Source organism: Hoplias malabaricus, chromosome 3 (genome assembly GCF_029633855.1).
Source record: "Hoplias malabaricus isolate fHopMal1 chromosome 3, fHopMal1.hap1, whole genome shotgun sequence".
Taxonomy (NCBI): Eukaryota; Metazoa; Chordata; class Actinopteri; order Characiformes; family Erythrinidae; genus Hoplias; species Hoplias malabaricus.
The window spans coordinates 10,468,174-10,486,874 of NC_089802.1; the positions used below are offsets into that span (position 1 = coordinate 10,468,174).

The 18,701-nt window shown below is 39.2% G+C and overlaps 1 protein-coding gene across 1 annotated transcript in view; it reads left to right on the top strand.

Moving 5' to 3' along the window:
* Positions 1-13,111, top strand: part of LOC136691291 (cadherin-10) — a 53,673-nt gene extending 40,562 nt beyond the window's left edge. The window contains exons 8-12 of the mRNA XM_066663782.1: positions 2,317-2,453; positions 4,401-4,519; positions 4,708-4,816; positions 5,205-5,456; positions 12,007-13,111. Coding sequence (XP_066519879.1) covers positions 2,317-2,453; positions 4,401-4,519; positions 4,708-4,816; positions 5,205-5,456; positions 12,007-12,497 — 1,108 coding nt within the window. The 3' untranslated portion in view covers positions 12,498-13,111. The remainder of the gene's footprint in view (positions 1-2,316; positions 2,454-4,400; positions 4,520-4,707; positions 4,817-5,204; positions 5,457-12,006) is intronic.
* The last annotated feature ends 5,590 nt before the right edge of the window (positions 13,112-18,701 follow it).

An 18,701-nucleotide genomic window follows, 5' to 3' on the forward strand; every position in this document is an offset into this window, starting at 1 on the left:
TCATAGTTCCTTATAAAAAGTAGTAATGTAATTCATCTCACTGCAATGTGTTTGGCCCGTTTGATCTGAGAACGTGAGGATGACATCTGCACTAAATGATTTAACAGACGTTTTGTTATAAGGCAAGACATTATTGACACTCAAGGTGCACAAAGAGATACATGAGGAGGATATTATATTTTGGCATATCATATCATTATATTATAATATACAATGTCAGTTAAAATTTTCTTTGCTCAAATAAATATTTTATAAATACATACTAAATAAATAAATACTCCTTTTGCCATATACTGCCATGAACACTCAAAAATTCAACATGTGAATGAGTATGAATGTACTGGTACTAGGGCTGTGCCTTATCGTATTGTGTGCAATAATATCACAAAAGGTTTTCAAATGATAAAAAAGGTAAATATCATGATAATTATGAAATTCTGACTTGTTTATTTAATGATGTCATGCAGTTACATGTAACATGGGATACATTCCTTATGAGAGTCATTTAAGCACAGCAACATGTACGGTGGAAATTTGCTCTGCGTTCAAAGAATTTGCTCCAAAAGAAGAGTGACTTCAGGCATGTGGAGGTGGTTTGAATATAAAATATAAATATCCCATATATATTTTGCACAATGTCAGAACCTTGGTATTTTACGGTTGTTTACAAAATAAGTAAATGCTTGCACAGTTATTTGTTGTCCTTCTGAAAATTTGAAATTGTTAGATTGTTAGTTCTTGAAAAAACACATCCTAATGAGACATTCAGGTAAGAAAACATCTGTTAAAAAGCTTTCTATTCAGTGTTTAAGTCCAATGTCATGATTATGTTTTCCCTTTTTGTATTTTATGTACTCCCTTTTGGGAAATTTAGTTTTAGGATTTAGTGTTATGCATTTTTTAAATTAAAAAAGGTAATTTAGAGGATTGTTTTTTTTTTTGTTCCCAAAGAAACAAATTAAGGAGCAGTTGATGGAAACATGTTTTTTTTTTTTTTTGTTTAACGATGAGATATGCAAGTGTAAAGAACCTATTTAGAATCAAGTACTTCCACATCATGGGAAAAGAAAAAAAATATTGAGCCAAGATTAAGAAACTTTTAAAAATTATTTTAATATTTTTATAGTATTTCCCATTTCCAAGATGATTTGTTTATACCATTCCAGTTGATATCGGCCCTGGTGTCTCTGATAAACTAAACTACTGGAGTAGAACAAAGGCAGACCATGCTGAGGAAGAGTTTGGAATAAATAATTGTGTACTGACAGCCACAGTCAAGAATGCAAGTTCACCAAAATATAAACATGCTGAAAATAAGACAACATAAATACAGAATGCCAGTAAACCTTATGACATGCAAGTGTGTGTATGTGAGTATATGTGCACGCAGTTATGTTGTATTTGTTTGTTAAGGGGGAAGGAAAATCAAATTATTCATGGGGTCTCTGCTGGTGATTTCCCTGTGGAAGCTGAGCAGGATGAATACAGACAGTGTTTATCCCACCATCCCCCACTCTTTTGAATTCCTTCCAACTTCTATAAGTCACAAACTTGACGTGAAAGAGCCTGCATTGTTTTCTGTTGCCTCCACACACACATACACACAGAGACACACACACAATGAGCGATTATCTGAAATGTGGAGAGCTGTCGCTCTGGTTCTGTAATGCACGTCGTACCCTGTTGCATATTTAAATGTCAGCAGAATATATAAGTTGACATTGATAAATGGGTCTAATATGAAGGATTTCCTTTGCTTCCTTCCTGACATCAAACGGAATGGGATAGTCAGAGTGATCAGCACTCCAGCTCCTTCAAATGAGACATATCAAAATGCCACCTTATACATAGCGGAACGTAATTGATTATTAAAACGCCGTCACTCCCAGGTGAAAAGATTTACATCTAATCCCAGCTAACTATTACATGCAAGCAAAAACAGAAATATATGTGGGGGGAAAAAGAATCAGTGAAGAATGTATGCGTTTGGAAAGAGGGAACATCCTTAGTCTCTGAACTACTATCAATTTTCACCACCACCAAGTTTGACCACCACCACATTAGCTCCCAATTAGCAAGTCAAACCATATACACTCCAACATTTATGAATATTAAACTAGAGTCTGAGTGTTTATTTGGCTGCATCCCAAACGCAGGCGCTGTTCCGGATCATTAATGATGACTGTAGGATGAACTCTGCTTGCAAATGGTGATGTGCACTAAAACCTAAAGCTAAAACTGTGTGCCTTCCCTCTGTGCCTGACTATAATCACTTTCCTTCTGCCTCACATTCATTACGACCATTCTTCTGTGCAGATACACCATCGATCGACATACCGACTTGGAGAGGCTGTTTAATATCAACGCCAACAACGGCACCATCAGCACACGGCAAGCCCTGGACAGAGAGACATCCAAATGGCACAACATCTCAGTTCTGGCCACCGAAATCAGTGAGCACAGTTTGTTTCTTTCCCTTCAACCACAATGGCAGGAGAGAACATTATGCAATTAACAGGAAAGTGCTTTCATGTTTGCTTCAGACGAGAGAAAAATTCAAGCCAATTATTAAATGTGAACAAAAGGCAGTGCAACAGAAATTCTACGGTCTGCTAAAGCAGTATTTATTGGAGAACACAAGCACTGTTTTGCTTTGTCTTGTTTTCAATAAAGTTCACATTCACCAATGTAGAGAAATATTTCCCCTGGGTTTCGGCATTCTCAATTTCGTGTCAAGGATGAACAACTAGCTTGCGGTGAGAGAACCTATATATGCTTCTAAACAAACACATGACCAGTGGTAACTTCAAAGCCTGTAACAGTAACTTTTCTCAACCATTAAATGATAACTTCGCCCAAACCAGGAAGTCTTCTGTTGCACATGTGGATATATTCATTCAGAAGAATCTTTAAAACCATGAAATGTCTGCAAATAACTATCAAGCACATCCTGGGTTGCTTTTAATTACTGTGTTCCATGTAAAAGAAAATGAGCTGGCCGTAACGTACGAGTGGAAACTGACTATTTTCATTCTCCTGTTTCTGTACGTCAAAATACCAGTTTTGAAAATGAAACAAATACTATTAGAATAAAATACAGAATGTCAGCTTTTATTCTAGTGTATGTATGTCTATGTTAGGTGAAACAGGGCAATATAGTGACAGTAAATGTCATTTTTAATCACACTATTTTGTCCTGAACATACTCACAGTATGATCATACTGCATGCTAAACTGCATAATTCATCACAATAAATGAAATTTGGTGTGGAGTTGTGTTTAAACATTAAATATATGTAACTGTATATCGTACAATGTACATTTATATTTATTATTTTATGCAGCACTGTATAAAAGCTCATAAAATTATAATGCCACCAATTTTGCAGCCTATTTTTTGTACATAGATCCTCTAATTCAGGGGACCATAAGTAATTATAATAAATGGTTGTTTAATTACTTCTTTGCCAGGTGTGTCACTGCATTACCTGTTCATGGACAACATTAACTAGGGCCATTCTAGATACTGCATTTACATTTTAAGTCTCTTGTCAACAACACGACCACCAGGGATGCACTGAAAAATCTAAGCAGGAAACATGAACGTTAGATAAGTGAATACTTCCATCAAACACAAAAGTCACAATATATCACAACCAACTGTCCTGAAGCAAAACAACGGTTTTACTGAAATATCCACATGGAATGACAGCTAGTATCTTCAATCTTTGTACAATAAACAAACAGAAAATGACAACAGTGGATTTGTTATATTATGGTTATGTTCCAACAGCAACGGTATGAAACCTTGGCAAGTTAAGAGGCAGAGTCTTCCAAATGATTATATACCTGTATCAGAGTAATGGCTAGAAGATTGAACAGAAGAAAATCAGCTGATCACAAGCCAAGACAACCACCTCATCTATGAGACATGGTGTAATGGATATTTAAGGATACCCGTGGAACTTCCATTTTGTCTTTATTGATTTGACTGCTGATAGAAGCAAGAATATTTAGCTGTATATAGAATCTACTTTCACCCAGATCACTCACACACACACATAGGTCAAGCAGAGCAATGCTAGATAACATATTCAGAGCATGGTCATGTTTATGCATTTATAAATTGTTTTCAAATTTACCAAAATGATTGTACCTATAGAAAACAGCAGGGTTTCTGTATGATTCACTCAAATAACACTGAATTTTAATGACAGCTTGCACTGTGAACATAAAACTCATCGCCATGGTTTCACTTCTAAGAACACGATCATAAAAAAAGTGTGATGTATATATTCATAATTAAATTACTGGGAAATTAGTAGGCATTGTATAAAAGTGTTATCCTTGCACGCCTGCGGTTATTCATACAATTAATTTTTTTTTTCTCTCACATTCAGGTACTTCATTGCAAACAAGAGTCCCTGTGTTCATCAAAGTTCAAGACGTAAATGATAATGCTCCTGAATTCGCCATGTACTATGAGACCTTTGTCTGTGAAAATGCCAAAGCTGGCGAGGTATGGAATCATGGTTTCTTGGTTTGTCAAATAAGTCAAATAAGCAACCCAGAATATCATTTTTATTGTATTTCATTCTACAGTTAAGCAGATGTCCAACATGTGTGTGAAGACAGTCACAAGCATATTCTTAATTCAATTATGAAGACAAATTTAGAAAATGTTCTAATATAACTTCTGTATCTTAGCTCATTCAGACCATAAGTGCGGTGGATACAGATGAGCCTGTCGTCGCACACAAGTTTGTCTTCAGTCTCAGTACAATCAATCCTAACTTCACCATCTATGACAATGAAGGTAAATGTCAGATAAACACAACATATAAACTGCGTATATGAGGTTTAGAAATATATTTTGGCACAGAAAAGAAGCACCACATTTATGTATTTATACAGAGGCCCAGTAAGATGCTCTGAGCCACACAATACAATAATGCTGTACAATACAATACACGATTACATTCACGTTTGCAGTTATAACTAACACTTAGACCCCAGTAATCCTATCAAGATGATAAACCACTCGGTGTCAGATCACAAATAAGATCCCATATTACTAAAACGTTAGGATATTATCACTAATGAATCCCTTTGCGATGGAGCCAGACAAAGATCAGGCAGTTGTTAGGCAGCAGTGATAACAAAAATGCCCATTAATGCTGGGGATGCTGTTGTTTACTCTCCAGATAACACAGCACGGATACTGACACGCAGGGGAGGCTTCAGACGGCATGAGATGAGTTCATACCTGCTGCCTGTAGTGATCTCAGACAATGACTACCCCATCCAGAGCAGCACCAGCACTCTGACCGTGAGGGTGTGTGCGTGTGACCGGAGCAGGAACGTGCAGACCTGCAGCACTGAAGCCCTGCTGCTCTCTGCTGGCCTGAGCACTGGAGCACTGGTGGCCATCTTACTGTGTATCATCATACTGCTCAGTGAGTAGCGGCGTATATCTTAAACTACTCCACTCTCCAGTAGAGTTTCTGGTAAAATTAAAGTCACAGCATGCCAACAAAAAACTATTTTCAAACCATACTCAAGCCTAAACATAAACAGAGGCCTTACACTGTTCAAATGATTGGAATTATATATATTCTAAATAATTGGCTTATAAAATCTTTACCAAATCCTGCATGTACACCACTGCCAATTACGAATTTGAAGACCCCCTCCAATCAAACTGGAATTTTGAAACCCTGGCTGTCTGAATTTGTCTAAGAGTGGATTTGTAACTCTGAAGTTGCACATTGGAAATTTCAGTCATGGTTTTCACAGATTTTCACATGTAAAATGTTGTATAAACACCTCACAGCCATGGTAATGAAATTATTTCCAATGGAGGGTTTATGCAAAATAGATAGGAGAGAGAGACATTGCTAGGGCTGCGACAGTAGGGATGTCACGATACCAGAAATTCATTAGGCTGTACCAATACCAATAAAATTCTGCGATACTTGATACCAATTTTGATACCAGGTCAAAACATTAACCAATGAAATGCATGTCAACATAAATGTTTTTATTTTAAATGCTTTCATTTATTTATCTTTTTTTTTTTTTCAAAATGCAATTTAGCTATTTATTTATTTATTTATTTTTTTTTTTTTTTAAACTAATTTCTAACCCAGTACTCTACCCCTTTAAATACCAGTTGTATTCGGAGGCAGGAGCTTCACACTGATTGCCGGTAGAACGAGACAACCTCCTCACACCCCTTCTGTATTTAAATGATCTCAATGTGAGAATGGCAGCTAGTGAAACTAAGCTGTCGCTCAAAACCTCATTAGCCATTGGGAAGGCACCTCTGAGAAACCCGCCCACACGAGAGGTTTGTGCCAAAACTGCTCACAAAACTCGATGATTGGGTGCACAAAACTCAGTGCATGCGCATATAACTCATGCAGCTCACACACAAAACTCAGAAAGCACGGGTAGACCTTGGAGAACTCGCGCACAAAACTGAGAGAGCACGCGAAGAACTCAGAGCTCACGCGCAAATGTCATGGAGCACAAACGTCAGAGCTGGTTATTTTGTTGGCAAGTTAAAAGTTTTAGGTTTGAGGGTTTTTTTTTTTGTGCGATTCATTTTGGCAGAAATCTGATTCCATATGTTAGGCGCTAAAACCGAATGCGTTCTGCTAAAGCATGCTGCGTTTGTCCCCCCTCCTTGGGTGTGCATGATTGATCTACAGATTTAATTGATGTGTCATTGGAAAGCTGAGAGCCTAAGCTGTTTTTTTAATTTGTTGTACATTTTATAAACAAACATGAGGATTACTAACAAAGGGTTTGATGGAAATTCACAAACTTGGTTTCGTTTTGAAGGGGACCACCTAAGGGAAGCACTGGTATGATTTGTTTGTGTGAGAGTCACTTCTGGGATGCTCAGACTTTGTGAGGCAGTGGTTTTGTTTGACCGTCAGAGTCAAGCGTAAAATATTTCCATACATAGCATGCCCCTCGCTGCTTCTCTATCCGACTCAATTCCTGGTGTTGTTGTTGCTGTTTTAGCTTTCTCTGCTTATTAGCATGTAGGCTTATTACGGTGGGAGGTCTGTGAACCCTTCAGTACCTCAGGACACAAGAACTGTATCATTTTCAGAACTTTGGTATTTACTTGGTACCAAAGTATCGGTTCTTGTGACATATCTGCAACAAAGTTGATTATAAATGTGTGCAAATGTGGGTCCATAGGTGTGAATGAATTTATGGTTCGGTTAGAACTCTTACATAAAAAGTTCAGACAACATTCAGTAATTAGTTAAAATGCTTGAAACCAATTAGTTAACAAGTTGTATCTAGCATTAAGTGAAGTAGTATACACTTAAAGTAAATGTGTATGCATTCTTCTGGACGTCTGACACTTGATTATGAACTGAAAAATATAAAGGCAAGAATTCTGGAGAATGTGTCATCACTATGTACCAGACTGATGTAATGAACAGGAAACCATACAAAAGCGATTCTTTTTATTTATTTATATTTTATTTTATTGCTTCTTAAAAGTATATCAGATAACGATTCATTTAAGAGTCCTTGATAGTTAATGAGCTCTATGAGTATAAATAACGTTATAGAACCCCCCCAACCCCACCCATGTCTCTAATATTGTGTCAGAATTGGGTTGTATATGGTATGTATAGATTTGATTAAAAAAATGCCACTGAGCATGTAAAGTTTTCTTAGTGATTCTTATCAGGTTAATTATGTGGCATTCAACTTGTATTATCCTTAAGAGCGCTCAAATCTACCTGTACCTGCTCATTCCCAAAAACTGATTAGGCCAACCTTAAAGTATGTCAGAGATATCTTAGTCTATGCTGTCACACTGCGTTATGACCTACATCTACTCTCTCCTTGATAATTGATGGAGTGAGAACCACTGTAAGAGGGTTTTGAAATTCTCAGCTAGCTGCAGGCCACAGCGATGCCCAGCACCACTTCATGACACCCTGAAGTGCCCTAACGTGTGTTCTTTGTTGCCTGTCGATATAACAAACCCAAAACTTAGTATTCTTAACATGAACACACCTGCCCTCATCATGAGCCACCATCCACCAGCTTTGTTAAACTGACAGAGAATATATGGACTCACTAATATATGTTCATATCTCATGATACTCCATCCTTTTAGATGATATGGAAGAATGATTTTTCCCCTGCTCTTATTTATTCACTTTTATTATAATTTTCCCCAAAACACTTCCTTTAGATAAAAAAAAAAAAGCTAGGGCAAAACTAGAGCACCACATTAAGACATTACTTAAGGTGATGCTTATAGAAAGTCTGCCTCACCCCCACTCTCTCTCCGTCTCTGAAAGTGCAACGGTGGGGGAAAAAAGAGCTTTCATTATTAAATACTTGCAATTGACAGAAAGGCCTTTGTGTTCTTGCAAGCCCCTAAGTAGGTCACATGCTCCTGCCTGACATTGTAAAACACTGCGTTTACCATTTCTAAGTTAATGCAGTATGAACAAAGAACCTAGCTTTGAACAACATGACTTCTTTCAGAGGAAAAGAGACAAAGAGCTAAAATATGTTGTGCACCTTGATAAGGAGCTAAATTCAAGGCTATAAAGACTAAATAACTATGTCATTTGATTATATGTGGACTACAAGCCAAAGGGCACTGGCCCCATGCTCATCAAATCATTCTGAAAATAAAAGTAGTTTGCCCACCTTTTATAACAGGCTCAGTTTCTATCCTCCTGGGAATGTTTTACACTAGGGAGGCACGGTGGTGCAGCAGGTAGTGACTGTCTGTGAGGAGTTTGGTGTGTTCTCCCTGTGTCTGCGTGGGTTTCCTCCAACAATCCAAAAACACACGTTGGTAGGTGGATTGGCGACTCAAAAGTGTCCATAAGTGTGAGTGAATGTGTGAGTATGTGTCACCCTGTGAAGGACAGGCACCCACTCCAGGGTGAGTTCCTGCCTTGCGCCCAGTGATTCCGGGTAGGCTCCTTTTTATCCTACTAAGGAAATGCCATCATTTTAACTGTAGATATATCTCAGCATATTTATTCATACCTATATGTATAAAGCACCTCCCTAGACACTCAAGGACACTTTACAATCAACACTGCACAGAGCGCTATTCCATTGAACCCACAGTCAACACACCCACACAAACTGGAGAAAAATGGCAGACAAATGGCACACAGCATACTCTCAACCAGCAACTATCATCAACCTGTAGGACTGCTTTGAGCAATAGGGGGTTCACCCAGGATCGAGTGCCAATCCATATCTGGGCTTTCACTCATACAGACATGCATTCACATACACACACACATTTATTCCAGGACATGTGCCGTTGGACTTTGGGAGGAAATCAGAGACCCCAGAGGAAACCCATGTAGACACAGGGAGGACATGGAAACTCCTTCCAGATGGGACTTGAACCCTAAGATCCTATCACTGAGAAGCAAACATGCTTGCTACCACACCACAGTTCCACCCATTGTAGGCAGTTTGGCTATATTCATCATTAAAGCCCAGCATCATTCACCACAACTGTAAATTTCAACACAGTCTGGGAAACTGTAGTTTAGATCATGGTCACAACATTGGCAAAAAAAAAAAAAAATCACAATTAGACTTGTTGCCCCTAACTGTTCAGCCTTGCTCCTAGCGTCCTCTTGGCGTTAAATCTGTTTCAATAGAATGTTTCCTGTTATAATAGAGATTTGTTTTTACAGGCTTGTAGCGTTCTTGGTAATTTGTAACCTAATGTCTGAATTATAGTTCTCATAGCTCTGAATAGATTTAAAAATGGTAAAACAAACTCATCAGTCATTAATCAACCTCTTCATCAACTAAATTGTGTAACAGAGCAGAGAAATATAAAATGGTGGAGGGTAGGGAGTCCTTGGAATTGGAAATGATGAACTCTGATTTAACAGACTAGCTCAGTATAAGGGCACAATACTAATACAAATATACGTGCTATGTATTTGTATTTATGGATGCATCACATGTAATGAGCAACCATTTGTTTATATTTATGAAATGTTGTAGTCAATATCATCTCATTATATTTAACAGGCTTTTCCCCCTTATACTCCATCTGGCTAAAGGCAATAACTGGGCCGCATTATATTGGTTGGCATATCAAGTAGAACAGGTCCACTTTCTTCTTTCTGTTTCTAAATAGCCCTTTGCGCCAATCTTTCTTTCCTGAGTAAACGGGTTATGGCACTGAAGGTTAGACCTCAGCGTTTACAGCCCTTGAGCACAATATCATGACATCTGCTTGTTACCTTCTTTCCCTCTCTCCGTTGCTTCCTTGCCCCAGTCTTTCTTTCTGAAGAGCTGTCTAATTCACCTCCGCAACCCACCACGGCGAAGGGGAGCATTGGGCCGTAACAAGAGATTGCTACCTCCACCTCCAACACCCCCCCAACCTTCCAGATCTCAGAACAAGCATCCCCCCAACCCGCAGCCCTCCAGGCTGGGCCAAACACAGCGTGCAGCCCTCCTACAGGGCCTCCTTCATAATTAACACCTGAGTGGGAGGCAGGGGCAATCTCTCCGTTTACCTGCTGAGAGGAGAGAGCAGGCGCTGATCAGGAAAAACAAGCTGCAAACTGGAGCACCTGCTCTCTTTCCCAACATAGAATTCCCTCCCCACTTCAGAAAAGAAACAGTTTTCTTTTTTTAAAGCCCAAGACTAACTACCAGTCCCACTTTGGCGCTTAAAGAAGTTCAAACAAAACGTCCAATGAGATTTAGAGAGTGAAATAGAAATGGAATATCTGTTGACATGGTAGTGCTGGTCAAGCTCCATCACGTGTGATTTTTTTTAAAGCCTTAAGCCTTTTAAAGCTATAAAGAACACTTGGCTGTAAATAATGTTACATGTCAGAAACCTACGGTATCTGATTCCATATACCCTTTCTTCATTTTTATTAGTATACATTTATAAAATGTAAATTTCCCCCTGAAAAGGTACATGGAGTGTACAACTCAAGGTACAAAATGGAACCCTAATAACCTTTGAAAGGACTTTTACACTGTCTATATATTTTAATCGTTTGGCATCTCCTTTGTTAACTTCGATGTCACACTGACATGACACTACTGTGAGGTGTTATCAGTATATTTCCTGATCTTTGGCTGAGTCCCAAAAAAAATAAATAAATAAATAAATAAATAAAAAATACATGTCATGACAAATCATATCAAAACAAACATATACAATCCATAAGACAAACGATGGCTACTGGAATAAAGGTTTATAAATGTCAGAGCAGGTCTTGGTTAGTCCTCGTGAAAGACTTATATAGGTGTCATGTAGCTTTATGACGACTGCCCTACAGTAAATGTTGCAGAACACACTGTAATATGACAGGAGCACAGAAGTGAGCAAAGGAGGAGGAAGGAGGGTGTGGGGAGGGGGGTGCCGAATAAAGCTCTTTTCTTTTTTCGCTGAATCTTTAATACTGCGAGGTGATCGCCCCAGGCAGTACTAAGTCTTTATCAGCAACAGAGTGTGGCTCTCTCCTCACTCTATTCATGAGGATCTTAAGCGCATGACACCTTTTGAAACGCACTCCTCTGCATCTTCTGCTAAGCCCTCCGCAGTGTTATGCAGTGCTAGTTCCATTCTTATCTCCTCTCTTTGCCTCAGTCAACCCACAGACGCACTTTCTCTGGCTCTCTGGCACCCTCTCTCTTCTCCCACCATTAATTGATATCTCGATCTCTTACTGTACATCATGGAACTAGAATTCGTCACATAATGGTGCGTGATTGTTCTCCATTTTGTGCATTTGCAACTCTCTCAATGCTTTTGAATGCCTCATTGTCTTTCTCTTGTTGCTATAGTGATTGCAATTGGTTTGTCTTTCCTTTTCTCAGTATTCACTGATCAGGCTGTTGCCTCTCTTCCTCACAACAGAATGCCTAGGCACCATTGAGCATTGTCGATGGTGACTGTCACCATAGTGATTGTAATGTTTTGTTTGTCTGTCCCGGTCTCCATAGTGATTGTGGTCCTGTTTGCGGCGCTGAGGAGGCAGAAGAAGAAAGAGCCACTGATCATTTCCAAAGAGGACGTGAGGGACAACGTGGTGAGCTACAACGACGAAGGCGGAGGAGAGGAGGACACGCAGGCCTTCGACATCGGAACCCTGAGGAACCCCGAGGTCATCGACACCAACAAAATGCGCCGTGACATCATCCCAGAAATGCTTTTCCCTTTCCGGCGCGTTTCTCCCATTAAAGACAACACAGATGTGAGGGACTTCATTAACGGCCGTCTTCAAGAGAATGATTCAGACCCCACAGCTCCTCCTTATGACTCGCTGGCCACCTACGCCTATGAGGGCAACGGCTCTCTGGCAGAGTCACTCAGTTCCCTCGAGTCCACAGCAACTGAGGGTGATCAGGATTTTGATTACCTTAGCCACTGGGGCCCTCCTTTTAAAAAGCTGGCAGACATGTATATAGGGAAAGACACCCAGAGAGAGACTTAAAGTTGTACCACTGTACCGTGTATTCTGACTCGCGTCACTACATGAACTTACTCACACCCACGTCAATCCCTCTCTTTTACGCAGCTGTATAATCCAGTTAGAATCAACGAAGACTTGAAAAATCATACTCAGCTTCTGGGGACATTTGACACCAACATTCTCTTTTCCCTCTCCTCCTACTTTCTCTAGTATTACTCCCTCTTTCTCTCGCTCTCTTTTTTTTATTCAGTAAAGATGCCTTCGAAATTTAGGAATATGTTGTGATCAATGGTGTGAAAAACGTGTTTTGTATCTATGAACAGTGATAGCAGCTTTCTATACTATTGATGTTTATTGCTAAATAAATGGATGAAAATAATCGGATTCTTAGTTTAGCTTTTCTTGCCAACCAAGTCGAAAACTAGGTACATGTATACAAGTTTTACAACTCTGAACATAATGTAAACTATTTGGTATCTTTGTTTAAGAGGATGTGTTCAAGTGAAAGGTTTGTATGGGTTCTGTCCAACTGTGCATTCATCTCAGCACATTGAATTAGATATGTAAAATGAAAAGTGTACTCTTGTAGGATACCGATCATACACTCCATGTTGTCTGAATGCTGTCATATTGTTTTATACTGTATTTATATTTTTATACTTATTTTGATAATAAAGTTTTGAAAAACTCAAAGGTGTTTTTAATGTAGCCGTTATCAGTGTAAAACCTAAGAAGGGACATATTCCAATATGGTCAGTAAACCCAACCACAGAACATCTCTGGACCCACTCCAACTACGTTCAGGTCTTCTTTAAGGCTTCTTTATGACTTCGTTGATGTGGTTAAGGACGCAGAAGTATATTTGTCACCCTTGGCTGCAGTAAGAACCAGTGCTCTTCTGAAGAAGCTCTAGACTAAAAGCTGGAACACTGCTGTGAAGTTTCGATGGTATTCGTTACTGAGATCAAGTACTGATGTTAGATGAGTTCTGCATCACAAACACAACCTCAACTCATCCCTTAGGTACTGGAGATTATAAAATCTTCAAGTAGCTGAATGCACTAATTTGCAAAAACATTTTTATAGCTACTAAAAAATCTGGAATAAATATTAATTGTGTAAAGTCGATTTTTAATGCAGCACTTAGTTACTTAGTCTTACATTAATTCGTTATTTTTGGTACACTGACTATCTTACTGTTCCACACATTTTATGATGCGGCCTATTCTGGAGATGGTGTGTAAAACTGATGACCTTGAGCTTCTTTCAAAGGACACTGCAAGACGAAATCTACCACAAAGGATTTTTCTTTCCCTGCACAAAAATAAATAAATAATCCCACGAAAATAATATCACTCAGGCAATGGAGCGGCCTTATCATGTGAAATACGTCTGGATCTTCATCCGTATGAGTAGTTTCATTGTGTTTGAGTGTCTCCATAATTCAGCAATTTCCTCATTAAGTATGAACTCATGTTGCACAGCGGAGAACATGATGAAAATTGTAATTTTACAAAGACAATAAGAATCATAAACGCTGAGAAAAGCAAAAGTAGAAATGAAGGCATTTATGCTTATACCTGCATGTAAGAGTGTTACCTACTCAGTCCTTTGGTAGAACTTGTTTCATCACACTCTAATACAATGCTCAACGCTGTATGTCCCCAGATGATTACCAACTGGTGCAGCTTCAATTTGCACTTCAGATAAATGGAAATATGCTGTGGTGGCAGGAAAGTTGGTTTTCCAAGAGAGGTTACAGAGGAGAAAAGTAGCGAGTCTCAAATTGCACATTTTGCTAAAACTTCATGGGAAGGACTACGTTAGAAAAGACTCAGCACTGCTCCCCTTGACTGAAAACAGGAATCCAAAATTAACAAGAGTCTCATTTTGCAGGATTTGATTTTAGATACTGAAGCATAGGAGAGGTGGCTCTGAGTGGACATAAAGAGAAAAATATGAAAAGATCCACTGTGTTGAAACATGACACTGCTTACATGAAAAAAAAATAGAAGGAAATCCTGTTACATTCAGGTGCACCCACTGTGGACTGTAAATGTCAATGCATATTCCCCATAGAAAACAAATGACAATTAGAATGAAATGCTCTGATGCAGCTTCACATGAGCTAAACATCACCATATTAATGAATAGTGGAGTAGTGGAATTACATTCCCTGTTGTGGGGCATCCAATAGTTTTGGGAGGAGTAGAAGTGAAGACAGAGAACTAATAATCCAACAGCAATAGATGATTTCACTAATGCTCTGGTGGCTCAGAACCATCAAATCCTGGCAGATATATTTCGAACATCTGCTCTAAAATATTCCATTACTTCCATTCAGTGTATATTTACAACCACAATGATACTTTGATTTATTAAATCTCTGTTTAAAGAAATGTAATGAAAATATCTCATAGCTGTTAAACAGGTTTGTATGTTTTTTTTAATATAGTCCTCACTGAACAGCATGCTTTTTGTATTTCATTATTTCATGGCTATTTTTAGAGAGTACAATACATTCTTTAAAATATAGATGATCAGAGGCTGAAATTCTTCAAGACCTGTCTTTTACACAAGTATCTGGAAATATATTTTGCTCTGTGGCTTACCATAAATCTCTTACACTGTATACGGGAGGCCAGGAAAGGAAGATAAGCTACCACCGACATTAAATTTATGATCTGATCCTAATGTGCAATGTAAATCTGCTATTCTGCTACCTTGAACGATACATCACTTGCGAGAGGATTGCTGAGCAGGATCTGCTTTTCTTTTGATCGACAGCTCTTCGTTCCTTGTTCACGGGGACACAACATTTTCTCTTCACTGGCACTGCATTTTATTTTTTCAAATTTAAACACACACAGACCACCCTCTTACAGACCATCATCTTACCATCATTCAGACAGCAGCACTGCTAATGATTTTAACAGGGATAAACATAATTGTAAATTCAAGCCACACACATACACACACAGGTAGAGAGAGAGAGAGAGAGAGAGAGAGAGAGAGAGAGAGAGAGAGAACTCATCCATTACAACAATGCTATGAATCATGTCATTATTAATTTATGCCCTTTCAGTGTCATGATAATACAGAGAAATGCTTAAGGTAGACATAGTATTGTGTGTTGCATAAATATATGCATAAAACAGTGGACAGAAGCCAGTTTGTAAAGTTATAAAAAGAAAACCTGTATATTTGGAGCATTTATATATATATATATATATATTAGGTTACAGTGATGTACAACACTGGGGTTAAAGAAATATGATTTGGTATGTGACGAAGGTCCAATGATTCGCTTGATATGCTTGGGCACTTTACTGAACTACTACCCATTATAACATTTGTCAACATACCCTACATATTTTTAAATAAATATTCCAAAAGAACATCCAACATGTTCCTGGGAAATGTTTTCCCTCAAGCAGTTTTTTTATTCCATGTTAAATTCACTTTTTTCCCCAAAGTGGTTTGTTTTTCCCCACCACTGTTCACATTTCCCCCACTATGTTTAGCAATTTATCACACCATGGTTTGCACCTTTTTCTCCACCATAGATGAGTTCTTACACCCCATGCAGTGTGGGTGATAATTACATGCCAAATATCAGCACCGGGTCTCATGTCTATAATCACTAATAAGCAATAACATAACCATCATCCAAACCTACTGTCCACTAGATGTAAATTAAAATCTTTTCAATATATGTTGCCCTGTTTCATTAAGACCTTGCCTGTAAAATGTACAAACATGAGCCTCAGGCTAACCTAAGCCAACGGTCACCATGCCCAATGCCAAGCATTGGATGGAGCGGTAAATACCCCACCAGTGCTAGGTTGTGTAGCAGTGGAACTGTGTTCTTTGGAGTGGAGTGTGTAAACTCAAACTAAAAAAAGTTATAACTTTTACCTTATAAGAAGTTTGAAGCTATATATAAATAACAGTGACATAAAACAGATCACAGTTGAAATAATGTAAAATGAAATTAATTTAATTTGAAATCCATTGGCCCAACTGGCTTTTCTTGGCAAGCTAAGACATCAGCATTATGTCACTGTGATAAATAATAATGTCTATGTCATTTATTCAACTTGATGTCACAAAACAATATTATATTTACTTAACATGCAATATGAGAAATGAGGCCTATGGCAATATGCTTATGAATCAGTGCTTATATAGGTGCCAGGTAGAATATTAAACCTTGCACCTAGAGTAAGCAAAATCTAACGTCATGCCGACAATGCCCAGAATAATAACATCTACATCAGCAGCACTAATTTTAAGCTCTAGGTCTAAATTCCAACTGCACTAATTACCCTGACATAGCATGGGAGTCTGACCAATGACTCAGAGAAAGACCTTCGTAGCTGAAGAAGGGCCTTCGTAGCTAAGGGGAAGTGCTGCTCCAAAGCTGGAACGACGAGCGGGCAAGGCCACAGCATGACCTGCTGCAGCTGAATCTGTAAATGAAACCCGGGGTCTCAGCTGAACTCAAGGTGACCACAGACCAGATTTGCTGTCACTAAATATTAATGGGCCATGAGTATTTAAGAGGAGATTATGGGCAGTCCTGTGGCAGAAATGTGTTATTAAGGTCTGAAATAACTAAGTCAGGATCTCTTCTGCCATTATCTTTTAGAGCTAAATGTAATCTCAGGAGAATACTCTCTTTTGTGTGCAGTCATGCTGTGTTTTTCTTTTTACGGTACCTTGACCCTTGTGTGAAAAGGAAGATCTGGATAATGACAACAGCGAAACCTCATTCGTCATCAATTTCATGTCTAATTGGGATCATTTGTCTTTGATAATGTTTCAAATGAGCCCTAATGACAGCGACCAGCAGACAGTGTCACATTAAAAGCCCTTAAAACGCATGCGGTGCTCTCATTTATTTCCCAATCGGAAGAGGGAAATGTGGCACGCAATGCCACCATTAGTCTGCCATAGCATAAAAGTGGCTGTCAAAGTCATGACTTTTTGATTTCTCTGGATATTCACCACCAGCAGCGCAAGACTGACGCAAAGCGCGGCTTCCTGTAGAGGTGGAAACAGTTTAATCACAGCTTTTAGAGTGGGTAGGGGACCTGGCATCACACAGCGAGCTATTTGGAGAGAGCAATGACCCATGCACTGCAATGAACTGTGGGAAACGTCTTGTGTCCTGAGGGACACTGCAGGGTTGCTGCGGTAACGTGATGGGAAAGATCCTCGCGTCACATCAATCACGCGGATCGTAGGGGATGATCATAGGGATCGGGGTGGCGAGAAGCGCGCTCGCTTGCATAACGCTGCCTCTCGAGAGGCGGCGTAAACTATCCGTGTGCCACATGGAATAATACATGAAAGCCCTCTCATTAATGCTACGCTGGCAGTTCACAAGTTGACTGTTGGCAGAAGGTCGAGCGGCCTATCTTCAGTAAGCTGTCAATTACAGGCAGGCTTCACAGGGCTCAAAAGCTGATTGGAGATCAGCTTTCATATCAAGCACTTGCTTTTTACCATGTTACAGCACAGCAAAGTCAGCAAGGACTGATGTGAGTGAAGAAGTACCTTCCTTGTGTTCATTTCAGCAGCGTCAGCACTCTCATTAAACACACATAAGGGAGTGGGTATGATAGTCCCGATAAGATTATGACCAACGGTGCTCAATAGAGCAAGTACTGATGTGTACTGTGTACCTGTTATTTCTCATGTTCTTAAAAGAGCAGTCTCAGCATTTAGCATCTACTGAGGCCATTTCTTCTTCAGGCAGCAGTCTCCCCTTCGATGAAAACTTTTCCCTCTTCTTCTCCATAGATCCATTCTTTGTTCTTCACAGCGTGAGCAACCACTGCTCTGCTGCAGATGAATAATTCACAGCAACTAGTTAAGTTTTGCCTTCACTTTAAACTTTTACTGTTCGGAGCACATTCCTTTCCCAGAGTCATTGCCTGTTGAACTGGCAACATGACATCATGTTTAATGTATGCTCCTCCCGCCATTATTTGACACACAAACTCCTGCAGGAAAGGACTTTTGGAGGCAGAGACGGCAGGTTAGCAATCAATAATGGAAGGCAATGTGATGTGACAGGACAGGTCAGCCACCTGACTTAACCAGAGCAACCGCAGAAAAACTGTCACCAGAGAGATGAGAGATGAGTCGGGGAAAGTCAAAAAGTCACATGAAGAGGGATGACAGCATCCCGGCCTGGCCTCCCCCTTGCTTTTTTAA